The sequence below is a fragment of the Hippocampus guttulatus genome, chromosome 10 (assembly GCF_054856545.1).
Source record: "Hippocampus guttulatus isolate MCC_2025c chromosome 10, RoL_Hgut_1.0, whole genome shotgun sequence".
Classification (NCBI taxonomy): domain Eukaryota; kingdom Metazoa; phylum Chordata; class Actinopteri; order Syngnathiformes; family Syngnathidae; genus Hippocampus; species Hippocampus guttulatus.
In genome coordinates, this window is record NC_141270.1 from 13,247,677 (window position 1) to 13,274,856 (window position 27,180).

Below are 27,180 nucleotides of genomic sequence, written 5' to 3' on the forward strand. Positions count from 1 at the left end.
CCCCGCCAGTGGCTTTAATCCAATTGTACAATGCTCTGTGCACCAGCCAGCGGGGATGACTGGATAACAACATTTACCAAAAGTGTTCATACATCTTGGGAAATCTTTAAGTGGAACACCTTTTGAAAATAATCAAAATCTATCCTGTCCAATTTGAATTGGCACAGTAAGTATGCACTTTTTATATTATTAAATGTGTATGTGTGGGCAAACATTTTTCATGAGAAAACCCCACCAGAATATACAGAAATAATATTCTACAGTACAATATGCTTCAAATAATTCTTTGGATTAAGTTATGCATTGCTGGGCATCCACTGCTGTGACCCGAGTCTTTACACGGGTGGTCACGGGAGGCCAAGTCATGGGAGTCTGGTGGCTGAGTCACTCAGGCTGCTCGCTCCAGACTCCGATGAAGCAGTCGGTATACAACATCGCAGTGAGGTACAGAGAGGGATGTGATCCTTTCCTCGTGAGAGGGGATGAGGGAGTGCAAGTTATGTAATGTTTGTTTTTGGGTTCTTTCCATTCTTCCAGTTTGACATCCCTACTGATCTAATTTGACATTTGGGTGATGAGCGTCATGAGGAGCACCTAACGTTCTAGATTTCCTTACAAGCAATGAGTCACAGATGAGCGCACCGAGGTAAAATGTCAAGGAATTTACTTTAATAAAGCATGTTTGTCCCTTATCTTATGGCCAAACACTGTCCAGGAAATGAAAATGTCTGCTTCAGAAAAAGAGAGATTTTTTTGGGGGGGGGGGGGGGGTAATTATGCTTTATAACAGGCTTCTCTGCATGAGTACACATCATCAACCGCAAATGTTTAAGTAGAGTACAGTCACACCGTTTGATAAACAAGTGTACTGCAGATCAACTGTGGTCAGCTGCTGCCTGACAGTAACCAAAGATCAAGACCACGATCACTTTACCTCTGCACAGAATCATATCTGCTGGCTAAAAGCTTCAAGTTGACCACCCCGGTTTGCCAAATTGATCAATTAAGAATTATTGAATAGTAGTAGTCCTTAACTTACACTGTGTTGTTAGCACGAGTCATAACAACATACTCCCTGGTGGAAAAAACAAAACAAAACAGAGACCCAACTGTAATCTGAATCTTCCTCAACACAACAACGTGATGAATTATTCAACACTTCAGGTGGTTGTTTGGAGCAGCAAGTAGGAGTTCTGGTTGAAACTGTGTGAGGAACAATAAAAGCAGATGTGAAAAAAGTCCTGTGGTCGAGCCAGAGGAAGAAAGGGACTTACTTGACTAAGATTCTGTAAACAGTGTCACAAAGAACCAAGTAAAAAGGTTCACAGTCAAACCATGACAAAAAACGTTTAATTGATGGAGTGTGATGATCACAAGAATGGTCACAGTCTGACTTCAGGTTTTTCATGTGTAGACTGCAGCACTAGATTTCACCAATTCCGCATCAAGTGTGAGCGCCTTGGTCAAGGAACTGGTACGAAATGAACCTTACATGTTTTCGAGCATTCGAGATTCATGCGACTCAAACAGTTTGGTTGTCAAACAATGGAAATTCACAAAAGTACCTTTGACAAAGATGGGAACTGTAATTCAGAACCGGAACAAAAAGGCAGCAAAACTTTGTCGGTGTTTGTATTGTATTATATAGTTCAAAGTCATTTGTTGGTTTCTGGGCTCGTTAGAATGTATATATCCAATTGTCAGGTGACAAATTGTATTCCAAAATAATGATGAATTGAAATTACTGGATAAAAACATGTACTTTTACTTTCATCTTGTTTGTACAATTTTTGTTTTCCTCTTTGCCCTTGTAAATAACAATGACGTGACTGTTCATATCATGGCAACTCTTGGAACCAATAATTCAAATTTCATTAGAATTAATTTGGAAAATAATTTAAAAACCAGACAAAAACAAAGATCAAAACATCCACCATGAATGGACTGTGTTTGAGTTCTAAAAGTTCAACAGTATATTTCCACAACAGGTCAACAACAGTGCTAATTCTGTTTTCTCCTTATAAAATAATGCTATTTACAGAGAGACTGTTGTGAGGGCAAAAAATATATATTCTCCCATGAATAAGATCTTAGGGACAGAGATGCCCCCCCCCAAATGCTTTTTCATTAATAACTAATACATATTTATTTCAAATGAGTGCCTTGAGCTCACACAGTCACACAATGTATGGTTATATGTGAATTGAGACTGACTGTATGTAATATTTACCAACAAATGGTGATCTTCAATGTGGATATCATCTATTTTAGTCCAAAAAAAAAGGTTACCGCACCAGCTCATGAAACAATTTTTGAGGTAGAGCGAGCAGAGAACAGCTTTAATCCCCAAGTATGACTGAAATCAGGCGCTTCAAATGCTTTCCTTTGGTCTTTTGAAACAGCCTTCTGAGGTCAAATGAAATTTGACAATCTGCTTGCAATGGAACCCATTCTCATTCCTGGCCAGTGGCCACAGAAAGATCCCACTAAACGACTCTCCGAATCAAAACGCAGCGAGATGTGGGCATGTAAAGCAGCCTTCCTCTCTGAAGAACACATTATTTGACGCTTCCTTAAGGTGAAGAACACACTCTTTACAGGAGAACCCTGAATCCGCAAACCCCGCGGCTAAAATAATAGTTTGTTACCAGAGTGTCAATGTCCAGTGAATGCATTGTGAAAGGTGATTGCGGGTGCCAACATCGAATTCACAACCTTGTTGTGGTCTACCGACAAGACTCATTGCAGCTTCCCCTATGATTATATGGTACCAAAGAAACCATCTTTTTAATGCCTCTTCTGCTTTTGTCGAAGCTGGGAATGAAAGCCACATTGGGAAACAGAGAGGAAGTCAGCATGTCGTCAGTTAAGATGCCTACTTTCACATCTACATCACAAAAATGGAACAGCACGAATAAAATGCCAAGGTCACAGAATGAAACCCTGTTTAAAACAAATGTCTCCCTACTTTGTGTTCTACTCCTAATAACAGTGAACTAGGACAAATAATGGTGCACTGAATCCTGTTGTGTAAAATTGCTCAGAAAGCAGAGGCCAAACTGGGAAGAACACAATTGCTTCAAACAAAAAAAAAAGGAATGGAGGATAGGAGAGAGTTGCCGCATCACAAGACATCATTAAAAATGAGCATGGCAGGAAAGGCAAAGACTCTACGGTCTGACACAATCTCTTCCGGGACACTAGTTGAACTCCAATGTTTGTATTTCAAGTCTATCGTTTCCCATTTGAAAATTATGGGAATGGAAGTATTGCGGTCCATCCTACAAATAAACGCTGTGCCCAAAATAGATGCTAGGTTGATCATCCGCTTTCCTCGAACACCTCTCTCAAATCCCTCCCTTTTCTCATCAGGAAAACGACGTTGTCATTACCAATGTGTCTTTCTGTTATTAAGATAAGATAAGATAAGATAAGAAAACCTTTATTAGTCTCGCAATGGAGAAATTCCCAATTCACAGCAGCAAAGTTATGAAAGGAAGAAGTAGAACAACAAAATAAAGGAGCTGCTGGAAAGGCAGCCACTCACGCGGCGCCATTTTGAAGTCAAAATAACAAAAATAACACAACACATAGGACACAGACAGTCGTATTATTCATAATAACAATTATTCATAATATTTTGTCCAGATTCCATTGACTCAAATTATCCTGCTAACATTCTTTAATATTCAATAATGCCATTTGTTTGACCTTCCCCTAATAGACACCAAAATACTAGACACCTAGATAACCTTAATTGTTATCTAGACAACAATATGAAAATGATTCCGCTCATGGTGTTCATTTCTGGATAGGATTTTTTTTTTTTTTTAATAATCACGAGAGCGTTTGGAAAAGCCACTACTGCCAAATCGTTAACTTGGCAACACTAAATGTGCTTTTGTAAACTAGTTCTCTCTGATCGAAAATATGGCACGAAAAAAAAATCACCCTGACAAGTAAACCCGAATTATTAGTTATTAATTAGTCGATAAAAATCGAAACCGTTGTACCATTTGCGACGGTATTAGAATAAGTACGTTTTTTTTCAGTAATGTTCATTGAAGAAACATTCTTAACAGTAAAATGTATAAATAAGTGAACCACTGTTAACACCTTTTCTGAGTCTTCAATTTCATGACGAATTATACAAATGGAGCAATCCAAAGGTGAGACATACTGCGGTTGTAACATCTGTTCTTGTTACACCAGAACAGAAAATGAACTTCTGTGAAGCAATGAAAAGTTCTAAGTAAACCTATGCCTGGTTTTTTGATCTTTAATAATGCTCGCTATGCAAATAGTAACTTCCAGAAGACTGGATTTTCAGTTGAACTATTTAATGGATGCCAGAAAGATCGAGACACAGCTGTGGAGCCTTTTCTGCGAGATTATGGAAGAAGGTCTAATAGGTCCAAAATGGTTTCGACTCTCATCCTATCTTGTCATTTAATTCACTGTGATTTCAATTTCTATCAAAATAATTTGAATGATTATTATTTTCATAATTGTCAAGCTCGAGTGACCAGGCACATTGGACAAAAGTAGTGGGGCAGAGCTGAATGTTTTATTAAAGAATCAAATATTTTGGATATATAGAGTGTTGGCAATTGAAAACACACGCATACACACGCGCGCGCACACACACAACGAAAAGTAAAAACACATGCAAGAAATTGTAAAACTGTACAACTTCTGGGATACCACTGTATGCGAAGGGCAACAAACAAGCAGCATTCTCGGAAGTCTCACAAACCAACACCACTATGTTTGTGCATGATGACTGTAAGCAATAGGAAATGTCTGACGTGGGTTTTGTGGGAGAGGTTACATCTTCTTACCAGCGATCCAAATGAGCATAAATGGTATGAAAAATGGGTGGACACTTTCTAATTCATGCGTGTTGTACTAAATCCAAGTCTATTGTGTTCTAAAAATTATGTGACAATGACATACAATGTTTCAATACGTTTAAAACCTCCTTCTTATAGAAAATGTTAGTTTTAAGTCATCAGTCTAACTGCAAATACAAGACGAAATACCGCAATCATAATCAACCATACAAGATCCAAAATTAAATTTATATTTAAATGGTCTTCGGTGTGAGGGGGGAAACGGAATATGCTTGCCAAGTAAACTAAATAATCTCATGTGCCCCACAGCGATACGCATCACCACAATGTTAGGAAGATATACTCCAGGAAACTTGCCCAGCCTAAGAGTACTCAAATGCAAAGAAAGCATCACAATTTAAGAGACTGTTCTATTCTAGATGAGTTGAGTGTGGCGCACTGTGCAGCGCTACCTGCAGATCCGCTCCTTGAAGCCGACAGTCCATGTACTTTTCCCACGCATAGGACAAGTTGCTTTGCCCTGGACTGGCCATATCGTCCACCCCTCCGGGTAAAACCCCAATCAAGGTGCTGAGGAAACCAAGAGTGATGAAGCGAACATTCCCAGTTCTTCCAAAGTTCTTCGACTAGTGGCGACCGGATCCCCAAACGATCTCTCGAGTCGTTCATAGCATATTCATGCTTCACTGCGCTGCTTTTTCACCCCCACTTTTTCATTCAGCATCTGCAGAGGTACCACATGACGCTTAGTTGCTTAGGCCTAGCTGACAAAGGTGTTCACAGCACAGCAGGTAGACGCATTTATATCTGGATCGGCAACTTGCTACACACTGGGTCATGAACAAAACAACACCGATATGAAGGTTAAAACTAGCGAACTGGGTAGCTAGCTAGGCTAGCTGATATGTGACAGGAGCTGGTGATAAATTGTAAACATTATAGCAGCTGATTTCCGCTCCAGTCGTGTTTTCAAAATAAACTATTTCTTTTTTTTTGGAACTCGCCTCCCACCCATGTTTTGCATTTAGATCTCAAATAGGTAATAAATACACACCAATTTAACAGGTATTTTGATCAAACTAAAGATGTTGTTTGAAGAAGTGTTCAAAACGTTCCCGTATTGACGTTTACGTTGACATTTATTTTGTGACAGTGGTCTAATCTGTTCTCACTCACTTGGCCAAACTATGGTGAATGGGAAAAACCGAGTACTCTATAACCAACCATAATATATACTATGTATAAAGTAACAGCCGCTGTGCATAATGAGCGGTGCTTTCTAATACCCCGCGTCCAAATACATGGTAATATAATTCTGCTCAGCCGCATGCTAATGGTAATGGAATCGTACTGTTTGTATGGCAGCTGTCAACACAGTTCGTGTAGCGTTAAATCTGGGTCTCTAATTATTCGCCTTCACGGAAATACCAACAGAGTTCGGATGTCCTATCTTCATGCATCATGTCAAATTCGAAATAGGATGACCTTGTTTCCACAGATTGCTTTTTTTCCTCCGATCATTAAAGCAAGCTACTGCTAGCATCATTCACTTATACTGTACCCTTTTTAGTACTGCGAGGCAAAACCTCCCCGTATGACGGCGAGCAATGTATAGCTGACACGCCTTATCCTCATGTCTTATTATTTCATATAATGTATTTTATGAAACAATGCTCACGGGGAACAATAACTGCTCGGCTCATAATGATGTTTTAAAATGTTCAACGATCTATTGAATATCAGTAACAAACACCGGGTAATTTGAATGAAACCAAACAACTGTACCGTATAGTAAAATGATAACATGATAACGAAATATGACACGTACGTCGATGCTTGAAGGACCTGAACGCCTTTAATAGTCTTATTGGTGATTATTGCTTGAGACAAAATTCAGGGAAATCTTTTAAATCATAAAGTCTCTGTTGTTGTGTCTCATTGGGTGACGCAAAATTAATTCCCAAATAAATCAAGTCGCGCTGTAATATGGTGCATTCGTGTACTCTGTAAATTGGTAAATCAGAACGTGCAAATAATATCCAACACAAGGTCTGTTTAAAATCTGTGCCTTAAAAATGTACTGTATATGCTTTGCCGACGCATGGGTACAGTATTGGGTTTTCGGATCAAATTTCAGGAAGAACCTAAATGCACGATGACCTTTATAGATGAACTTTCTCTAAAATTTTGAGTGCCCAACTGTTTAAATGACAGCAAAATTCACAACAGATTGATTAATTAAACTAATTAGAATTGGTATTGAAATAATCCTCGTCATCCTCCTGTGACATTTTGTCATGAGACCAAGACAACAACGCTGAACAACTGATCGACTGTACCTCGCTTTGTGAGGCTTCAAACAGGATGTTCTTTCGAGGGAAGTAGACACTGAGCTTAGAGTGTCACGGTGTCATTTGCAGTTTGTAACAGATACAGAGAGACGTCCTCGAGAGCCTCTCTCCATTCAGTTTTACACGTTTCCCTCCTCCAACAACACCTGATTCAAATGATCAGGAACGTTATCAAACAGGCTTCTGCAAGTTTTGCTGATGAGCTGGACATTTGAGGACCAGACTTGGGCAGCCCGGGTCTAGATCGTCATATGTATAGTTTAATAAGCACATTCGCTTCATGAGAGGGGCACACCACGTGTACTGCACTTTATATTACATAATTAGTCATAGTACAATATAGTTGAGTTGTACATCATGACAAAAACACAAAGAAAACTAATTGTGACCGCTTTAATTGTACTTTATGATTCGCCCAACGATTGTTGTTGTAATGTACCCGACTAAACACAAGAGGTCACTGTCTTGACACTAAAGACACGGACAAGGCAAACGAACCTGTTAGAAAAAACTTTTTATTTTTTTTGTTGCCCACCATGTAAACTCATCCCACAACGCTTTTACAGGGTCTTCAGTCATTTCTAACAATACGAATACAAACAAGGCACAACCAACAGGAGATGGTGTCATGTGTTACTCTAACGTATTTCACATTAAATTACTAATACTTTTGAGTTGTATTCTCAGTTTATGTGCACTCAGGAAAACAATGTCAACATAATAGTGTTCATATTTACAATTCTGTTGGGATTTTATAATGTAAAAATGCATATAATAATAGCAATGAGGAATAAAAGGCACAGTAAATTCACCTCAGTGGCATTTTCAGCAGTTACAACACAGTAACGCCGAGTGGCTCCTAATTAGCTGCCACGTCTCAATATTCGCTGTCTCTTTCCACACAGCCCACGCCAACTGCGCTGTCAGGACACTTGCAGGAGCGACCGTTAGGTGTTGCTAGGCAGAGGTGTGTACAGCCGCCGTTGTTCACTGCACAGTAGTTTTGTCCTGGAGATGGAAGCATACAGAAAACTAACTGAAAAAGGCTGAATATTAGTATTAATGCTAAGTCCAGTGCATTTACACTGTTTATTCCTCTGTTGATTAATGTGCACGGTCCCAATGAAATAAATAGATGCAGGAGGGCCCTTTTAAACTTGCGCAGCAGGGAGCGACAGGAAACAGCCTCTTCGTAGTTTGTTTTGCAGACATATACACGCTTACAGAAAACACATAGCTAACAGCAGATGTTGAAAGCCCTCCCACTGGTCTGCACATTCCCCGGCTTCATGCACGCAGCCTTATCAAGAAGGGAGGACGAGGCCTAAGGCTGTTATGTGTTCAGTCATATTCTCACTCAGTGATGGATGCACACATTATCTTGCATTGAGGTCAAAGAGACAAGCTACACTTTCTTATGGTCATAAATCACTTTTGGAATGCATCAAAGAAGGCACAGTGGTCATAAAAAAAAGCGGGATTCATTGAAGGATAGATTAAAGGCCTGACTTGTGGATAACCCATAAAAGTACAAAGGTCAGATACTTTCTAAGAATGGCTCTTGAGAAGGACAGAAATCGTAAGGTGACACTGAGCAAGAAGCGAAGTATGGTCACTTAACATCGGACAGAATAAAATGTCAACATTAATCCATATTGCAATCATGACTTTTACCTGAAGGACATTGGGCGTAGGCTGTGGTGATCCCATATAGTTTAGAGCGTTTCTTAGGCTGAAACTCATCAGATTCCCTGCCAGTATAGCGGTCCACTGCGACCACAGCATCCCTGTTGTAAATAATACAAGAATTAAATACAAGCAATTCAATACTCACAGAGATGAGAAACTCCTCCAAGTGAGTAGTCTGTGTGTTTTGTGTAAAGTCTGTCAGGAGTGACTAAGTGTGGGCAGATGGGACTGGCAGAGTTTGTTGATGTCTAACTTGTGGAAGCGTCTACCTTCCCCCAACTGAGGTGGAGAAATTGCAAGCAGCTGCCACTTTTTCGGATGCCTGTTCACATACACACAAACAGACATCCCAACCCCCGCCGATCTGACACCGTCCAAACACAGAAATTGAACCACATGGAGGAAAAAGCCAGACAGTATCAAGTTGAGAGTGTCCGATAGGGAAACCATTAAGGCTTCATGCCTTTCAATTCTGTTGTAGTTGCAGCCTCACAAATTGAATGCCCTGAGAGGTGTAAAATTTGATTTTTGACCAAAAGTTGGTCTGCATCTGAAGGTCAAACTGCCTTAAGGTCGGTGTTACATGAGACTCCAGTGAAATGAGCATCTGGAATAATAACTCCATCAGTGCAACCACTTTAGCAAGGTATGCCAAAATGCCAAGTGGCACTTGTCTCTCTCTGTCCTGGCTAAAGTGAAAACAAACCGCATTGCATTTAGTGAAGAGACCGACGTCCCAGACACACGCAGTAATTTTTCACTTAGGTGTTCGAGTCCTTGTTCCTCACCCACTCCACAAAGTCACGCGTGACTACACGCTTTGTTGATTTGAAGTTTTAACACACACCTTTGGTGCCTTTTTTCAACTTAATGTGTATGACAGTTTAAGAAGTCATATGTATTTTTTGGGGGGCACATTTATAACACTCAAGTTAATCTCTGACATTCTTTTTGTCAACATACACAAAGGACCAAAAATGCCATTTAATCCACACTCATCACAGTGTGTATTGGTGCGGATTTTGTCAGTGTGATTTTATCACATGCAAACACATCTTTTGTAACCATGGAGACAGGGAAGGAACAAGCCAGTGGATACGCAGCGTTGACAACTTAGCTTTGTCACTACATATTTAGTGACTTTACCGATCTCTCAGCAACTATATACGTTTTTTTTTTTTAAACATGCATGGGCAGCAAATCTTGTGATCATTTGTGGTGTGAAAATTCCATCCACATCTATCCAGACGACAAATGAATGCCGCTTCTGTTGCACATCATGCCTAAACGAGCAGTATTTTTCCAGATCTCTGTTAAATTTGCAAAGAATTTATTACAATATTTTTGCAGCTTAACAATGTTAAACTGTTACATAAAAAATAAAATTAATGAGTGTTTATGATGGCAACAGTATGACCATTCGTCACTGTAGTGCAAAGCTCCTCTGTATTTACAAATTATTAAATGGGGTTAAATATTGTGTATGCCTGTACCAAAAAAATATGAATTACTTTGCTCAAAATTCCTACAACTCAAAGTGAAGCAGATGATTCAAACCTCCGCCAATCGGTGTAGTAGATGTTCTTCCCAAATGAGGTAACTCCAAACGGGTACTGAATGCCCTCCATGATCTGTCTACGGTCTCCTCGGCCAGGGTTGGTACATTCCACTTTATGTGTGCCTGACATGCAAGAGACAACAGTCAGCGCTTATCATCATCAAATGGCATTTCATCGAAGAGTCACTGCATCCTTTGACCTACCTGCATCCGCCCAACACAGCAGAGAGCTCTGGGCATCATAGGTCAAGCCGTTCGGCAGGCCCAGATCGTCTTTAACAAGCACACGCCTGTTCGATCCATCCATGTACGAGGTCTCAATCTTGGGAGCATCTCGGTTCCAGTCGGCCCAGTACAGATTACTGTCACAATGACGTGTGGTAATAAATGAATGTAACAATCACTTAAGTGTTATTTTAAATCACCGGTATTCTTTTTGTGGCGTAACAAGGCACGATTACGTACCCATTGGGGGGGTCCGCGATAATAGCACGAGGGTTGACAAGACCAGAGTCGACGATTACACGTCGTTGAGAGCCGTCAAGTGAGGCCACCTCAATGCGGTCTGTCACAGAATCAGTCCAGAACATAGTTCGTCCAAGGTGGTCGATTGCAATCCCCTCTGGGCTCTGCAAGTCTTTGGAAAAAAAGAAGTCAAGTCCAGACCATAAACATTTGTTTCTGACAAAAGGTGAACCACATGAGTGAGAGATGAAAGTGAAGTGAGGTGTTACCTGATCTAATGACTGTCACGGGCTCTCCCCCCTGGATGCTAGCCTTGCTGATTGATGGCGACGTGATTTCGGTCCAGTAGATCATCTTGTCCACACAGTCGTATGCCACTCCAATGACCACTTTCTCCTGTGGAGCAGGCGCCACAAAACAGCTTTGAAGTGTGCTTACTTCAAACAAGGGTGGTTGCAGATACAAACATGAAGCAGATGTATTTTCTGACATGAATGGCGAGACATACATCTACACAAACAGCGCCGCACACTGAGAAGAAGCTGGGCCAGACATCCGACCAGCTGTTGTGAAAATCAGTCGCACAAGAAATGCAGATTTCAAATCCCCCGAGCTGATGTTTGTAATTAGGAAAAATCTCAACATGTGCCTCCAATAAAGTGCAGGCCTAGAATCCATGCAGGCGCGCTGGAAGCAGGATGAATACAACAGGATTCATGCAGCTTTTTAAAAGCACTTTATGGGACACCTCACCTGACGCCTTTAAAATAACAGCTTCATGGTGTTGGAAAAAATGTACACAACTCATTAGCCCACATGATGAATCACATTGCACTTGTTAGCCGCTGTTCATATAAACTGTCGTGGTATCGTTTGGCCATGTGAATCCGAAACAAGATGAATTGATGTGGAATAACTCACAGGTAGATGGAGGACAGCCTTGGCGTCGTCTTTCTTCATATCATAACCTTCAAGCGGGACGTGCTCTATCCTGCCACTCTGAGCGTACAACAAGTGTGTGCCAGGAGGCAGTGGGTGGACGTCAGGTCGAGGGGTTGGTCCAACTGGTGGTCTCACCCCACCATGGTCAATGCCTAACAGACCAATTGTAAAAAGATTTTTTAGTCTGAAGCATAAAATAGTTTAACGAGCCTTGCAATAAATCGTGCACAAATGCGGATCTCAGACTTATCTGTTATTACATGAAAATCATGTCATGAAAGAGTGTGATATAACGTGATGTGTAATGAACTCACACATGGGTCTCCCACCGGGCCCCGAGCGTGTCCCTGGGATCTCCTGTCCGTTCCGGTCCACACACCAGCAGTGCCCCGAGCTGCCGTGGCACTGCATGGGCTCATAGTTGCCGTGCTCATCACACGTGGGGACGTACTGTCCGACAGGAGGTCGCGGACCCCGTGGGCCGAACTCAGTCGCGCCAAGAATACTGTCTCTGTGCGTCTCACATTGCGTTTTTGTCCGCTCTGAAACAAATGCACAAACACGGATTCTCTGACGTATCTTCATTTCCTGTCCCCTTGTGTTATCTTCAATGACACAAAAACTCCCACATCCCACATAAAGCACGATAGCCATCCAGAGGCCAATAAAAACAGATGCCAGCTGTCAGAAATTCCCCGCACACGGATGGGTGGAATAAAACGATGGGGAGAATGTGAATGATCCATTTTGTATATTTGTACGATTCAGTTTGTATGCAGAACTATGTACACGAGCGCCGAATTGGCTCCACTCCAGTGGCAGCCATCCAAAACAGAGCAGCTGGATGTTAGCGGACATAACAGAACACATGTTTCCTGTCAGTCCACCGAGGAGTCTAAAATCACATTTGCCGTTGAAGTAATTCGTTGGCCTAGCGAGGCAAAACGTTGGTAGCGTGCCTTTAGACTTACCTGGGGAGCAGTAAAAGCCATCGCCGTAGTAACCCGGTCTACACTGACAGTTGAAGGATCCCTGGGTGTTGTAGCACACGGCGTCCTGGTGGCACCTGCCTGGCTGGCACTCGTCTATGTCTTCAAGGCAAAAATAACATGATTGTATCTCATGTTATGGTTTGTGGTGTGCACAATAATTTGGGTCGAAGTACAGAGACTCAAGCAAGGATTCTCGAGAGGCTCGACACTATGAATGAGACTTCCCGAGCAGCAGCCAAAAAAGAAGCTATACTCTGAAATGTCCATCTGTTTCCTATGTTTTACTGTTCGGTTCCAGCGAATACATGACGTAACCCGGCTCACTTCCCCCCCGGCACTCGAGCAGATGGTGCAAAAATTCAAGGCTGTATAGTGGATTTGAGTCTCGGAGGTTTTACCTTGGCAGACTCTTCCATCTCCGATGAACCCTGGCAGGCAGGAGCAGATATAAGAGGAACCTCCGGTGTAGCTGCATTGAGCACGCTCAGGAATGTCACAGGTATGGCTCCCCTCTTCACACGCGTCCACGGGTCGACTCACCGCTGACGTGGGAAGGAGGCCAGACAAATGCAGCTGAGTAGATATTTAGCGCTCAGGCAGAAATGTCCACTCAAAAGGATCTTGCAGAACAAATCATTAGATACACCTGTACCTTCTATTATGAGAGTTGTGTCAAAAATGTTGTCTTTATAAAAATGATGATTTCTCACTTGACACTGTCCAAGAGGTATGGATTTGACTATATTGTTTTAATTGTGGTTGTGATTTGAAGTGGCATAGATCTTATTCCGAGAGATTTTGCTCATCATTTTGTCTCACTCAGGAGCTATGAAAGGAAGCACCAATGTTGTTTCATAATATTTTTTATGACATTTTAAATGCATCTTTTTAAATGAAGCATTTTCACACCGTTTTGTTGAAGGTTGGGAAAATTTGGCAGTGAAATTCCTTGATCTACACTAACATCCAGATCAACTCTCCAGAGCTCACTCAAAGGTTTGAGCATTCATTTTTTCCCCATGATGAAGCACACAAACAAAGCGCATTGTTGTGGCGGCTCCTTTCAGTGTGCTGCAAGCAAGCTTTACAAAGCAGCAAAGTGCCATCATCCCTAAAACTAAACATGATTCTCTTTGTAAAGTCTTAATGTTGGCTATTACCTCTCGTTTTTTATTAGATTCATTAGAGATTAGATTTTATTAGAAGTGACAGATGAGTGCTACTACATATGTCTGTCACTTGTCACACTGAAGGAGAAAGCCAGGGAAAGTCACAAAAGTCAATCATTAATCAAGTTTTGATGTTGCAGTATTTCACACATCGGCCTCTGAACGACTTGTAGAACACATCCATGTAATCCGGATACATCAGGCCTTTGTACTCGAGTGTCTAACTTGAACGAACAGTGCTGTGTAAATCATTTCATTTGGTGAGCCGAACCTACCAACACATGTCTGCCCATCACTGCCAAACTGATATCCGTCGACACATTCGCAGCGGAAGGTGCCAGGCTGGTTGTTGCAGATAGCATGTGAGCCACAGATCTCAGAATTCTCTCTGCACTCATCAATGTCTAATGGAGATAAGAGACAGTTATCAGACAAGAATCATTTTAACTCATTCACTCCCAAAGACGTTTTTAAACGTCTTTTCAGACTTGGTCCAGAATTGGCTGGTATTGAATGAGTTTTTAATAGCTGACACGTAGATCTAATTTCAGAAGTCCGGATTTGTCAAATTTGTGTTTTTCATTATCGGATGCTGGAGACCATAGAGGAGAGATGACCCAAGATTTCCTAATTACAAATCGGTCAAGATAGCATCTGTCTGCAATACATCCTTCCTTTTAGGTCTATATATGCCTTGGAGCATTTCCTGTCTCACCCTGTTCGGAAAGGGCAAGGACGACTCTTGGAAAATTGTTAGAACCTGGTTTGGAAGCATGGGACACATTGTACAGCTCGTGTGACTTCTCCATTGCTAATTTGTAGGATTGCTATGTAGCCCTGAAAGAAAAAACTAGAAAGGCGTGGTCGTAGAATCGACGTACTGTATAATAGACGAGTGGCCCCAGTCCATCTCTCTTTTATTGATGTACGAGGTGGCATAGTTGCGCCATACTTTTATAGTTTCATAAATCATAAAGTAGTCCAAATTTAAGAAATCACTGTTACTTCAATCAGTGGGTGATCAACTTGCCAGTCATTAGTCATAGCACCACTGGTTGATTGTGATGTCTTTTATTGTGTATCGTCAATATTTCCAGATTACCCTTATGTGTTTACAGGAGCGCCCCTAAGTAAATGCATACGATGACTTTCAAATGAGTTGAATAACAAATAATACTGTCAACATTTTGCAATCTGCCAAATACTGAAGGTGACCATACCGTAACATGTGCGCCCATCACCAGTGAAGCCAGAGGCGCACTGGCACGTGAACTGTGTCCCCTCTCCGGGTCGGCAGACAGCATTGGTGTCGCAGCCGTGTCTTCCAGTGAAACATGGATTCTCTTCTGGCTGTCCTCCTGAGAAAGGAAGCACACTTTTAGAACACTGATTTCATAGCAAGCACAGTTTTTCACCGGCATTTCATAAGTTGTGATTGGGCAGGAAATGAGCGAGGCAGGAAGACAACAACAATCTCCAGAAGCTCACCATTGATGTCTCCGATCTTGTTGCTCATGGCGAAGCGAATGAGTTCATTTTTGGGGTCGTACATGACAAAAACTTGGTCCACGTTGAGCATCTGTGTGGGTCGCATGTCTCTCGTAGACTCATCATGCTGACAACTTTGGAAGGTGATAGTCTGTCGCCACTGGTACGTCCTTGTCTCGTCCTTGGAGCCATCGGGCAAGTTGACGACGTACTTCCGTGTGGAGGATGAGGTGATTACTGAAAGGAAATTGGGATTTTCTTGATGTGTAAACATGTCCTTAAATTAAAATCGACATTTCTGCTATGGGTGTTTTCTTACAGTTGTTGCTGTACTGGTAAATCTCAGAGTAGGGCTCAACCTGCACGGTGGAGTCGCGAGGCACCTCGGGGACTTGGCCCTCCAGGGTGGTGCTCACCGCCAGGTGGTCGTGTTCATCGATGCCTTTAAACTCCTGCCTGATTGTCAGCTTTTCATTCCCGGGAAGGAACGTGACCTCAGCCTGCCGAGTGAACACTCCCCCTAGGAGAGAGGCACAAAAGGGGTTAACAGAGACCCCGCAGCAATGGATTAGCTCCCTCCCCTCGAGTGTCAGCTGAGGTCATTTCTGGGAATTTCAGCGAGCAATGCGGCAGCTGCGTGACAAATTGTGACATTAGGAGAATGTGATGAATCTCCCCCTCACCAATAATGCTGAAGCCATTCTTGAAGCCGGGCTGCTCCAGAGCAAAGGCCCACCCGATCACACCACCCAGCGCTGACAGGGGCATCAGGGAGGGCCCGAGGGCCTGGGGGATGTCACTGATGGCCACATAGGAGCGTCCGTCGTTAACCACCACGTACGAGTGCAGATCGTTGCTGTTGAACCTCTCTGGAGTGGGCGAGTTGCCCACATACACCTGTCCGTGTACTTTACCATTCATCCTCTGAGGTTTTCCTGTCCGGACAAGTAAGCGTCGTGTCAATATTCATTGAAGTCTCACCGTATACGGACTGTCGCGGACTATTTCCAGGGAAATCACATCATCTTATGTTATCATTCTGTGGCACAAAGATCTGTTATTGATATAGGTTTGTTTTTGTTGTGATGGGTTCGAAGTGGGACAAGATTTTGCAGCGGATGTTTACATTTGTAATGGACTTCTTGACGTCTGCTTCGTTCTCATCAGAGTGCATGCAGCTGAACTTTTTAACACCACAGAGAGTCTCTCGCTGTTCTGCAACGTTTTTACACCGGATGCCTTTCCAGATTTATTTATTTCATCTAGGATTTGGCCAGGCGATAGGTAGGTCGGTATTTGCGTACTGACTGCATTAAATGCAGAAGCATGTACTACTTACTACACCGTAAGTATGAAACCTAAACCGGTAACATTATGACAAAACATTCCATGAATCCAAACTATAGCAAGCGATGCCATCCTTCTAGGAGGGAAAAATATTGGAGTAATTAAGCATTTAGAGGATCACTGAGCTACATATACCAATGAATGTATAAAATTCTTACAAATGTGGCCATACCCTCTGCCACACACTGTATCCCGTTGCCATAGAAACCAGGCCTGCAGTGGCAGCAGTATCCAGTGGAGTGGTCCTTACAGTCAGCAAATTGGGAACACTTTTTTCGGTTGTTTGCACATGTCCCAAGGTTGTATGCAAACACTAAAACATGAAAGCACAACAGCAAAATCAATCCAATGACACCGACAGGGTATATACAAGTATAGCAGCCCAGCATTATAACTCACCATCTACATTGATATCAGTGTCATCCAGTACGACCACTTCTGGGTTGTCAGGTTGGTGGGGCTGGTACTGAACACGTTCCACTTCGATCCGTTCCTCTTCCGGTTCAACAGGAGGGTACACTACTTGCTGTCCATTCGTATACACTACCCTCCTGGAATCGGGGGCTTCTTCTGTGTGGCCAGGGAACGGAGATGATGTAGCCTCAGTAGGCAGCTCGGTCACCTCCCCTGGAGCTACGTTGGTAAAATAAGGCGATGTTCCAATCTCATACACCCAAGCCCCCCTGAGACCTGAGTTTGTCCGTCTGCAAGGGTGAAAGCACACGGTTCAATCCATGACCTGTCGAGCAACGGTCAGGAAATGGTGGTATATTGTCCATCATGACTTACTCTGCTAAAGCATTGATGGATGCGTCTTCATCATTGGTCATGCGATAATATGGGCCCTGACTGGAAAACAGGAAACCTCGAACCAGGCCTTTACTGAAGCCCGCGTGCAAGACGATGCTATTCTCCCCTACGGGAGTATTTGTATACTGTATCCCATCTGTGGCATATAGCAGTATAGCATATGAAGAAGAGCCCACTGATGCAATGGCCAGTTGGAAGGTATTTCTCTGTCAAGGAAAAACGGTACGCATTGACATTAGTTTTTGGACCAAATTCACTGGGGCTAGTCTAGGAAGGTACTTTTGGTGTCAACTTGCCATTCAAACAGACAAGTAGCTTACGCTGACATATACCAATTTGTTTTCATAACCTATGGTGCAGTTATGATTGAGTCCTATGATATGTGCCGAGCAGCAAGTTGCCACGCAAATTTCTGACCTGACAAGGAGTCGACTGCATTGTTAAGTTTTCTATTTCAGACATAGGTGTGATGATGAATCACGTTTTTAAATGACTGTAAATTTGAATTTGGACAGCTTTGAAAACTGTTTATGTTTGTGCTTGGACTCTGGTCCTATTCCATTCACATAAATGTAATAATGTACAGTAACGCAGTTTAAGTCCTGTATAAGGGAAGCGTTAGCTAAAGTAATCTTTGTGCAATGGTGAAAGTACGGCTATGATTTTCCAAACCATTTTTATTATTAAGAAGCAGAATTTTATTTTCGGAGAACAAACTATTTCTTTTCAAAAATGGACACTTAATTTTGTCTGTCCACAACTCACGCTAACATGGACAAATTAATTCCCGAGCATCAGGTTCAGAAAGGCTTTCTTTTGCAACATTATTTATATCTTCTTTATAGAATTTTTGTCCCTGTGTTTCAGCTACCACCTTTTCGTTACATCAAGTATGTGTTTGACATCATATGGTTGATTTTATTTAATCAATGCATTCAGCTTAATTTTTGTTACTTATAGTAGCTATTTTGTATGTCGGCAAAATATTCGGTCTCTCGCTTCATGATTGATCACCGTCACTAATTATTGTGTGAATCAACCCCAGTCCGCTCTTGTAGTGTAACACTGCTGCAATAAGTTCATAGTGTGTGTGTGTGTGTGAGAATGACCAATAATCAATATTACTGGAAAGAATAAAGAGCTCCAAAATCTAACTTTGCCTAAGCGTAGGCCGGCTCTGACCAATTCCATGAGACTGTATGCTTGTCATTGTGATTGGAGGCACCTAAAGGCCAAAAGGTCACCCCCCAACTTCCCCTCAAAACATCCACACATCTTGTATCGTTCACATGATAACAGTATAAAGCCTCACTTTCTTGTCGATGCTATCTCCAGTGCTTTCAGGTTCCTTTCGGGCAACATCTACCCAGCTAATGACCACCACGTGGGTGGGATTGACTTCTTGATCGTCTGGGAAGGCCCTGTCGATGTGCTCCGCAGCCCGACGCAGCACGTCGGGGCTGCTGTCTTCGCGGAAGAAAACCTTGCCCTCTGTATCGCTCGTGTCCAGATCTCCGTGCAGGGCCGCAATCATTCCAAAGGGAGCGGGCATTTTGCCGAGATAGGTCGACTCACTTTTGGGCACTGCGGTGGCGATGAAGCCGTTGGTGTTGATCTAAAATGACAACATGAGGAGGCTTGTAACTGGGGATGATCCTTGTTCAAAAGATCTAGGACAGACACATGAACAACTGTGGCATTCCAATATGGCCCACTTTGATCTCTATCCCAAACTCATTAGACTAATGGTCCAAGGCTGCCACTATGAGGCACACGAGCGCCGATGAACGCATAAATGAGATGCCATCGGATACAAATTTTACACTCTTGGTGAGGCACATAAAAGAGGAGCTGGACTCATGTCAAAAACACACGCCGACGCCCCCGGCACATGGGGCTGCTCCACTTCCTGATCGAGGGGTGGGCGGCAGGGAGAACCAGACCGCTACGTTTCCTGTCCTTGCCCCTGACCGGCAGCCCCCGAGAGCCCAGAGTAATCTTCATTACAGGCACTTCCTGGCCCAAATGGAAGATAAAGCTGGGAAAATGGTCACTCAGTTTGTGATTCAGACCTTTAAAGTTGCTCCTGTATATTGCAACGTACCAAGACTTTCTTATTGAATCACACTCCAGTTGAGACACTGAAAGCAAAAGCACACTTTTTTGTTTTTTAAAGCTTGTCAGGTATAAAGAATTGAGTGTTCCCCTACAGGACACAGACACTCGTTGATAACATTGTTTCATCTGCTACATGAAGAATCTTAATTGGAGCTGACAAATGTGTTTGTGCTGGATGACGTAAATGGAACAGAGGGGAAACCCCACTCGCATTTTGTCTTAATAAGAAATGTAATGTTTATTTCCAATTGAAGACAAACGTATGCCCCCAAAAACATTCCCACATGACCCAAATGTCCCTGAGTGAAGATAAACTTGCACGTTGCTGTTCAAGTGGAAACAATCTCGCTCACCAAATAAATAAATCTGCCAGTTGAAGACAGTTTTTGTCGCTAAATGAATTTCTCTGGTTAAATGCATTACAGTATTCTCTTATGCATTACAGTTGAAAACAAAGACGCATCACTTTTCTTTGAAAAGCAGATTGGGGGAATATAAAGGGTTGCTTGTGTGGTTCAACACAATGGTGCATCTTTCATACATTTTGGATTGTTGTATTTTTAGCGGGGGACATTCATATGTTCCGAATACGAACTTCAGCGACTGGACAGTAAACAGCAGAAAACTTTAAGATGACTTTGTGGGTACAAGGCCACATTCGCACATGAGACTATAGCCACCCACTTCATGTGTGAGATACTTTGGGCTGTAGGTCAACAGTAAAAGTGATAACATCGGGCTGTAAGAATGTGAGGACACATGCATTCCAAACGATTCACGCAATCTTTGTGATAACCAAACCAATATTTACGAAGAAATACCTTATGCTTTCACCCATATAGGCTTTGCCGTTTGATAAAATGTGTTCCCCAAGAAGTGCGTAATTGCGCAAGACTTTCTAGGGATAGTGCGACCCAACCAGAAGAAGTTGGAAAGCATTGCTGGGGTTTTTTTGGATTGTTTGTCCCCCCCCCAAGTGGTAGTAATAGTTAAGAGGCGATTTACTTACAAAGATGCTCTTAAAAGTGCCATCATAAAAGAGCACGGGCTTCTCCAGCTCAAGTGTGTGCGTGAGGTCATCGCCTGCGTCCAACTGTTGGTCTCCAGCGCTCGCACCGAAAGGGAAAAAGTCTCCTCGCGTTAAGCTCTGTGCCGACGCCACCATTGCGAGGAAAGAGGCGCAGACGAGCCACGCTTGCTCGCCCAAAGCCATTGCTCGTTTTCTTGAGGGTCTTCAGAGCAGTCCGTATTTGTGCTTGAGTCCGCAGCGCCGAGAGACCGGAGCGGAAGAGGTCCACGGTGCAAAGTGACGCCCGACCTCAAGTGAGGAAAGTTCAGGCAGAGTTTGAAGGACTTGGGGCGGAGTTGAACTGAGCTGAGGGGGCGTTCGGGGCTTTTTTCCATCAAATAGCAAGACTAGAAAAGGAAAAGAGAAGAAGGCCAGATACTCCACTGTTTCACGTTGTTCTTTAATGCAGATTCTTCAAGAATTTTCTCCCACTGAGATTTAAAAAAAACAAACACCTTGAGTTTCACATAAAAGTTTTCCTTTGTTGCCACAGCACCAACTACACACAAAAAAAAAATGTTTAGCTTTCCAATTACCACCATCATCCATTTATTGGCTTTGGTCATTTACAAATGATAGTATTATGCTGGCGTTTAGGTTACATCTACCATGATCAAAGTTGAGGCATTTGATTTAGCTGCTGAATTAATTAGCCAAATGTCTCATTCGTTTAGTCTCTTATCAACGCAATTCACTTCGAGTCACATCTTTTCAACTGCAACTTCACTCACTTATTCAATAGAAAAGATACCTCAAATGATATGTAAGGATGTGTTTACTGGTGGTACCTCCAGCTTTTGCTATTCTGAAGTACGTGTGACATCACAGTGTAATGTCCGATACATCAGAATTATCCACTTTAGTTTGGATTATGAAGAACTAATATGGCTTCAGTGGAGATCCACTGAAGCCATATTAGGCAAGCCAGAGGCCCTTCAGGGCACTGAAATCAGCGCATGGCCCAGTGCCCACCAACAGAACCTGACGGCCACTTGGATTGAAACCTAATCATCACACAGTATGCACTCAACGTGCAAGGTTGACTGAAGTTTTTCGCTTTTTATTAATGGATGAACACCAGCTTGATCTTGCTCGCTGAACTACTTTATACGTCTAGGCGGTCTCAATTTCTGATGCTAGCTGACCTGTATGTGTCATCTCTTTGACCTCATCGCTTCATTCTTCAAAACAAATTTTTTTCTTTGTTTTAAATAGCTGACCCAGCTGCATCCACATTTTCTTTCTGTACTTTATACCTCATTATGTTTATGCAGGACACAGAATGACAAGAAATTGAGCCCTGAGGTGAAGAAGGTTTTCATCAACGCTCTTTTAAATTACTGACCGCATTCATGCAATTTCGGTCAGCAAACAATGCAACATTTGAATGGTTCAGACCATATTTAGGTTAATTGTATGTGACCCATTTGCTGAAAGTTCAAAGTTTGTATTTCCAAGGATGTTTTGCCCTAATTTTATATGGCAAGGAGTCATATACTATACAGCAAAATACAATAATCTTCATATAAGGGACTAGAACCATGTGATTTCTCCCAACTAATCGGTGAAGAAGGCAAATGATAATCATAAGAAGAAGAAGAAGAAGAACAAGAAGGAGAAGTTCACTTGGTACCCAATAAGGACAAGTAGTACAGAAAATTGAATGATGGATGATAATATCTTGAAAATGAAAACAATGAAGGCACTGTTGAAGTTGAGAAATTGTACATTTGATACATATTTCTAAAACAACAATTTACCTTTAATAATGTAATTAGTGTATGATATTATTAATATAATTATATTCACTTTTGTGAAGACATTGATCATCTTCATGATTTTGCATCATAATTACAAAACAGATTCTCTAAACACTGTATCTATATGCGTCACTTTCTATATATGTCTGCTAGTATTCACATTTTCCAAATCACAATGTCCCATCACTGGTTATCTCTATGACCAGTACGTTAGATCAGGCTCACCGGGATACTCGAGTGGTCTTTGTGCTCTACCTGGTCTCCGCTGGCACCACATTGGTGACCCCTGCTCCACTGCTTTGTGACCCTGAGCAGGATGAGCGGTGTGGAAAATGTGAAAATGTTGATGGGTAGATAGATGGAAGTCAAAAGGTTTTGTAACTACAAAAGGCTCAATGTTAGACTTCTGAAGAGCTTGCTGATGAGCTGATGATTTCAATCAGGTGTGTTGCAACAGAGAGAGATGGAAAACATGCAGGACGGCGCCCCTCCAGGATCGGACCACTTGATCCTCACGAGGTTCGCCGGCATGCTGGAGCCTATCCCAGCTGTCTTTGGGCATTAGATGGGGGACACACTGAACTGGTTACTAACCAATCACAAGACTCACATAGATGAACAACCATCCGTGCTCAAACTCACATCTAGTGACAATTAAGTGTGCACCATTAACCTGCCAAGCATGTTTTTGGAATGTGGGAGGAAAACGGGGTACCCAGAGAAAACCCACGCAGGCATGGGGAAAACATGCAAACTCCACAGAGGGAGGCCGGAGACGGAATTGAACCCTGCACTGCTGCACCGTGAGGCTAGCATGCAAAGCAGACCGTCGATCATAGTGCCGCCCATAACAAAACAAAACAACATAATTTTTATTGGACTTGTTTCTTTACCGTTTCATTCAAATCAGGATCGACTGTACCGCGATTCCATATGGCTGGCATAGATTAACAGTGCCATCATGTGGCCATTGTGGGTAATCTGGCGGAGGCGCGAGAAAATAACGTTTTAGCCGTCCACCCAGAAATCTTCTCCGTAGTTAATATTCTTCGGGGTCACAGGGAGGCCAGAGTATATCCCAGACGAGTCTGAACGAGAGGCAAGGTACACCGTGGACTGACTACCTGTCAGTGACATGGCACATATTGATAAACAACCATTCACACCCATACAATTTAAAGTCTTGCGGGAACGTCGCTAACGTGCATCTCTTTGTAGGGTGACATTTCGAAAAAAAAAAAAAGGCAGGTTCCACTGAGACTTGAACTCAGATGGCTGGATTCAGAGTCCAGAGTGCTGACCATTACACCATGGAACCCTTGTTGACTTTGTTGGGTGTGTGCAGTGTCACAACGATGTGGAGTGATGAATAAGGTCAATTCTAATGACCTTATGTTTTGGCCTCTTGCATTTTCACATGCTCCCCCGATGTGAAAACCACCCACACTCTTGTCACCAATTTGCAAACCTTACTCATGTTTAACTCTATTCAGACATTATATTTTGCCACATAAAGGGTCATTGTCTCATCCCTCTACCCCCTCGTGTCTTTTGGGATATACACTGAAAATCTGCTCTTTGTGTTTAAAATCAGACATGGTGGAGATGAAATATGAAATAGATGGATGGGTGCAGGTTTAATACAAGCTTCTGCCTGACTGGACTGATTTGTGTTTCAAGAAACTTTGCTACTGAAGTAACATCATTGTTTTCACTTCTTAAAAATTGTTGTTGGTTTAAAAAGAATGAGGGGTGACAGGGAAGTTGCAAATATATTCCGCTTTAACTGTCTTTATGCACGCCATTTCACATGAAATACTGGGTAAAATGTAAACTGTCAAATATAATATACCGATCCCTGAACAGCAATGGGCTAATGGAAACATTCAGCACCTTGGCCTTGCATTTGTTTTTGTAAATGAATTCTTACACCGGCCTCAATTCTGCACAACAGCATTTGATCCAGAGTCCGCCTTAAAAAAGATAGGAATGTTTGTTTTGAGGGATACGGTCCAAATGTACAAAGACGACAACTGCATCATATAAGAGCAGCTTTTCATAATTTTATTCCTTTATTCGGCAAAACATTAGCAGATCGTGACAGTATGAGGCACACAATGCCTAAAATTCTTTAATCTCCAAGATGAGAATGCATTTCCCCTGGCATTTAGTCCTAAATAACGTCTATGAGTTCACATTGGTTACAGTTGCTATTCGGTCAGAGTTTAGATAAGGAAATGCATGATCTAAACACTGACTCAATCATTGCTTCCCTAATTCATTTAAGGCTCAGGCTGCATTGATGTCATTGTTGATATATCTGCTAGAACAATACACTATCAATTAAGGGGACATGTGGATTTGTTAATCTTTTTAATTTGATAAAATCCATTACAAACTCTGTATTAAATTGTCTGCCTTTCCAAAGATAAACCACTTTTTACATGGTCATTTTGGCATTAATTTAAACTGAATCTTATTTTGAGGGGTTTGAAATATTTCTTACTTTATATATTCATATTACAGCATGCATCTTGCATCTATGAAAAAGGCTCGTACTGTATTGCTAAATAATGTAATCATTAGGTTGGGAAGATCTCAGTACGCAATAGTAAAAATACAAATGTAGATATTAAAGTAATTAAATTTTTTATTTTAAACATTAAAACAAAACAATCATCAATAGACAGTGAAACACCTCTCATAGCATACAACCAAATAACAATCTGGGGGGAAAAGTATATACACTGAATAATGACTATCATGTTCCAATCTACACATAAATACATAAATAAATATTTCGTGTGAAATCTTAGCTTAGCTAATTGAACACAAAGCTATCATTCGTATCTGGTATGAGTGGCAACAGGCGGACAGGTTAACGTAATTGTACCTGTACTGCCATCTCGTGGAAGCATTTAAGTATTCTTCCTGTCACTTCACACAACTGCCACAAATAATGTCCAAACATACTTTGCTTTAAGTGTAATGAATATGAAAGGAAAAATCAAATGAAATTGGAACATTCCCCAGGGCACACCTGAAAAATAAACTGAACAGCAAAATTCACAACCAGTGTTCAATCCATGAATTGAAGGAACTTACTTGGCTACACCGTACACTTTCTGTTGCTTTTTTGGAAAACCAAAAAGGTTAAATATGTCACACAAATTCAGGAAACACGTCAGCGTGTACAGTACATGCGTGAGAAAAACGGATTGGCAATTTAAAGACAACAAGCAATTGTGTAAGGGCTCCCGCCAACTGCCTGCATCAGCAATTCATGCGTCCACAGCCGCCGTGTCACTGAAAGTGCAATGCTTCTGTTCCCTTCTCGCCCATTTACTTCAACAGGAAATATGGAGATTCAGCTATTTTATTCATTGTAAGGATGAAATCGTGGACATTATTGGACTGAAAAATAAAATCAATGGAAAGCATGGAACAGATCATTAAAATAGAAACTGACTTCATGTCATCATTATTTGTTTTTGGTGTGTTTAGTTTAGATTTTTTTTCTTCACGTGCAGGGTAGGGGACCATAAGGCTCTGTCTCCCCTGCTTCCCTTGACCGCACGACCCTGGATGAAGATGATGCCTAACATTTGATCAACAGTACTGCCCTATGCTGAAGCTTCGAAAAGGATGTTGTCAGAGGGAAGTCGCGACGGAAGTGTCTACTGAGTATATTGTCACACAGTGTCATTGGCAGGTTGTAATAAGGATACATATAGAAACTGGAAGCATCACAAAGAGACATAGAAATGGGTTTCCTTGATACCCCACAAATATCACCTGCTGTGAATATTTTGCCTTTAAGCTTTTTGTTAGAGGAGCAAAAAGTACTGAAATACTGAACAGTTGGACATACTGTGAAACTCCTCTACAATGAAATCATGTTTGCAGCAAGAAATTTTTCACAACCAGGGGTTTTTCACTGTAGCAAATTTGATCTCAAATATAAACACACACACACACACAAACGTATGTGTACTCTTTATTTTTATTCCAATAGTGCATAAGTATGAGTGCACACTAATTTGACACTTCATATACTGTATACTCAAATATTTAGAAAAGGTCATTTTAAGTTCACTGATAAAGGTTGTATGCGCAGGTGTCAGTTTATAGGCCACATAATTTTATGTGGCCTGTGAAAGCAAAACTGGTGCATCAACTTGCATTATTCCTGCTAAAATTTACCAAAATTTGAAATAGTCATATTTGTAATAAATAAAGTTCTTCAGACATTGCAGCATATTTTTGACCAGATTCCTTTTTGCAGAAACTTGAACAACTATTGCCCTTAAATTCTGATTATAAATTTGATTTGCCTATGTGTAATAACATGATGAGGAAATTAACATTATAGTTCAACGGTTAAATTTTAAGTCCTAACTTTTTACGTTGTTTATAATTATCATTCAGAATTAATAGAGCATGAAAATTGAGCATGATCGTCTTTGGGCCTAACGTTGTGGCTACTAAATGTACGTGCAAGGCAGCACTTGTCTCAGGGGGAACCTTTTGCTGCGGCTTGAGGGCCTCCCATGACAGGGTTAAAGGTAC

At 41.7% G+C, this 27,180-nt stretch overlaps 2 protein-coding genes and 1 non-coding gene across 6 annotated transcripts in view; all 3 read right to left on the reverse strand.

Annotated features, from left to right (window-relative positions):
- The window catches only part of lyst (lysosomal trafficking regulator), a 57,953-nt gene extending 52,202 nt beyond the window's left edge, over positions 1-5,751 (reverse strand). For all 4 annotated transcript variants that reach the window (XM_086121786.1, XM_086121785.1, XM_086121784.1 and 1 more), the window contains exon 1: positions 5,306-5,751. In XM_086121786.1, coding sequence (XP_085977912.1) covers positions 5,306-5,386 — 81 coding nt within the window. In that variant the 5' untranslated portion in view covers positions 5,387-5,751. The remainder of the gene's footprint in view (positions 1-5,305) is intronic.
- Positions 5,752-7,699: 1,948 nt separating this feature from the next.
- Positions 7,700-21,109, reverse strand: nid1a (nidogen 1a). The gene is made up of 20 exons (XM_086122814.1): positions 20,792-21,109; positions 18,977-19,279; positions 17,644-17,870; positions 17,254-17,558; positions 17,027-17,167; positions 16,191-16,442; positions 15,827-16,027; positions 15,508-15,744; positions 15,240-15,377; positions 14,295-14,423; positions 13,249-13,392; positions 12,830-12,949; positions 12,173-12,400; positions 11,838-12,010; positions 11,186-11,312; positions 10,917-11,088; positions 10,656-10,813; positions 10,451-10,574; positions 8,879-8,991; positions 7,700-8,212 (listed from the first exon to the last, which is right to left on the reverse strand). The coding sequence occupies exons 1-20, from the start codon at positions 20,993-20,995 to the stop codon at positions 8,082-8,084; spliced, it is 3,627 nt and encodes a 1,208-aa protein (XP_085978940.1). The 5' UTR covers positions 20,996-21,109; the 3' UTR covers positions 7,700-8,081.
- Positions 21,110-23,857: 2,748 nt separating this feature from the next.
- Positions 23,858-23,929, reverse strand: trnaq-cug (transfer RNA glutamine (anticodon CUG)). Its single transcript has one exon. It is a non-coding gene; the product is annotated as a tRNA-Gln (tRNA).
- Positions 23,930-27,180: the final 3,251 nt, after the last annotated feature.

Bases quoted from the DNA above. Each gene is read 5' to 3' on its own strand.
- nid1a (XM_086122814.1), bottom strand. From the start codon at position 20,995: ATGGCTTTGGGCGAGCAAGCGTGGCTCGTCTGCGCCTCTTTCCTCGCA. The intron at 12,401-12,829 runs GTAAGTCTAAAG...CATTTGTTTCAG, and splicing joins TGGCTTTTACTGCTCCCCAG to AGCGGACAAAAACGCAATGT. The intron at 11,313-11,837 runs GTGAGTTATTCC...CCTGCTCCACAG, and splicing joins AGGCTGTCCTCCATCTACCT to GAGAAAGTGGTCATTGGAGT.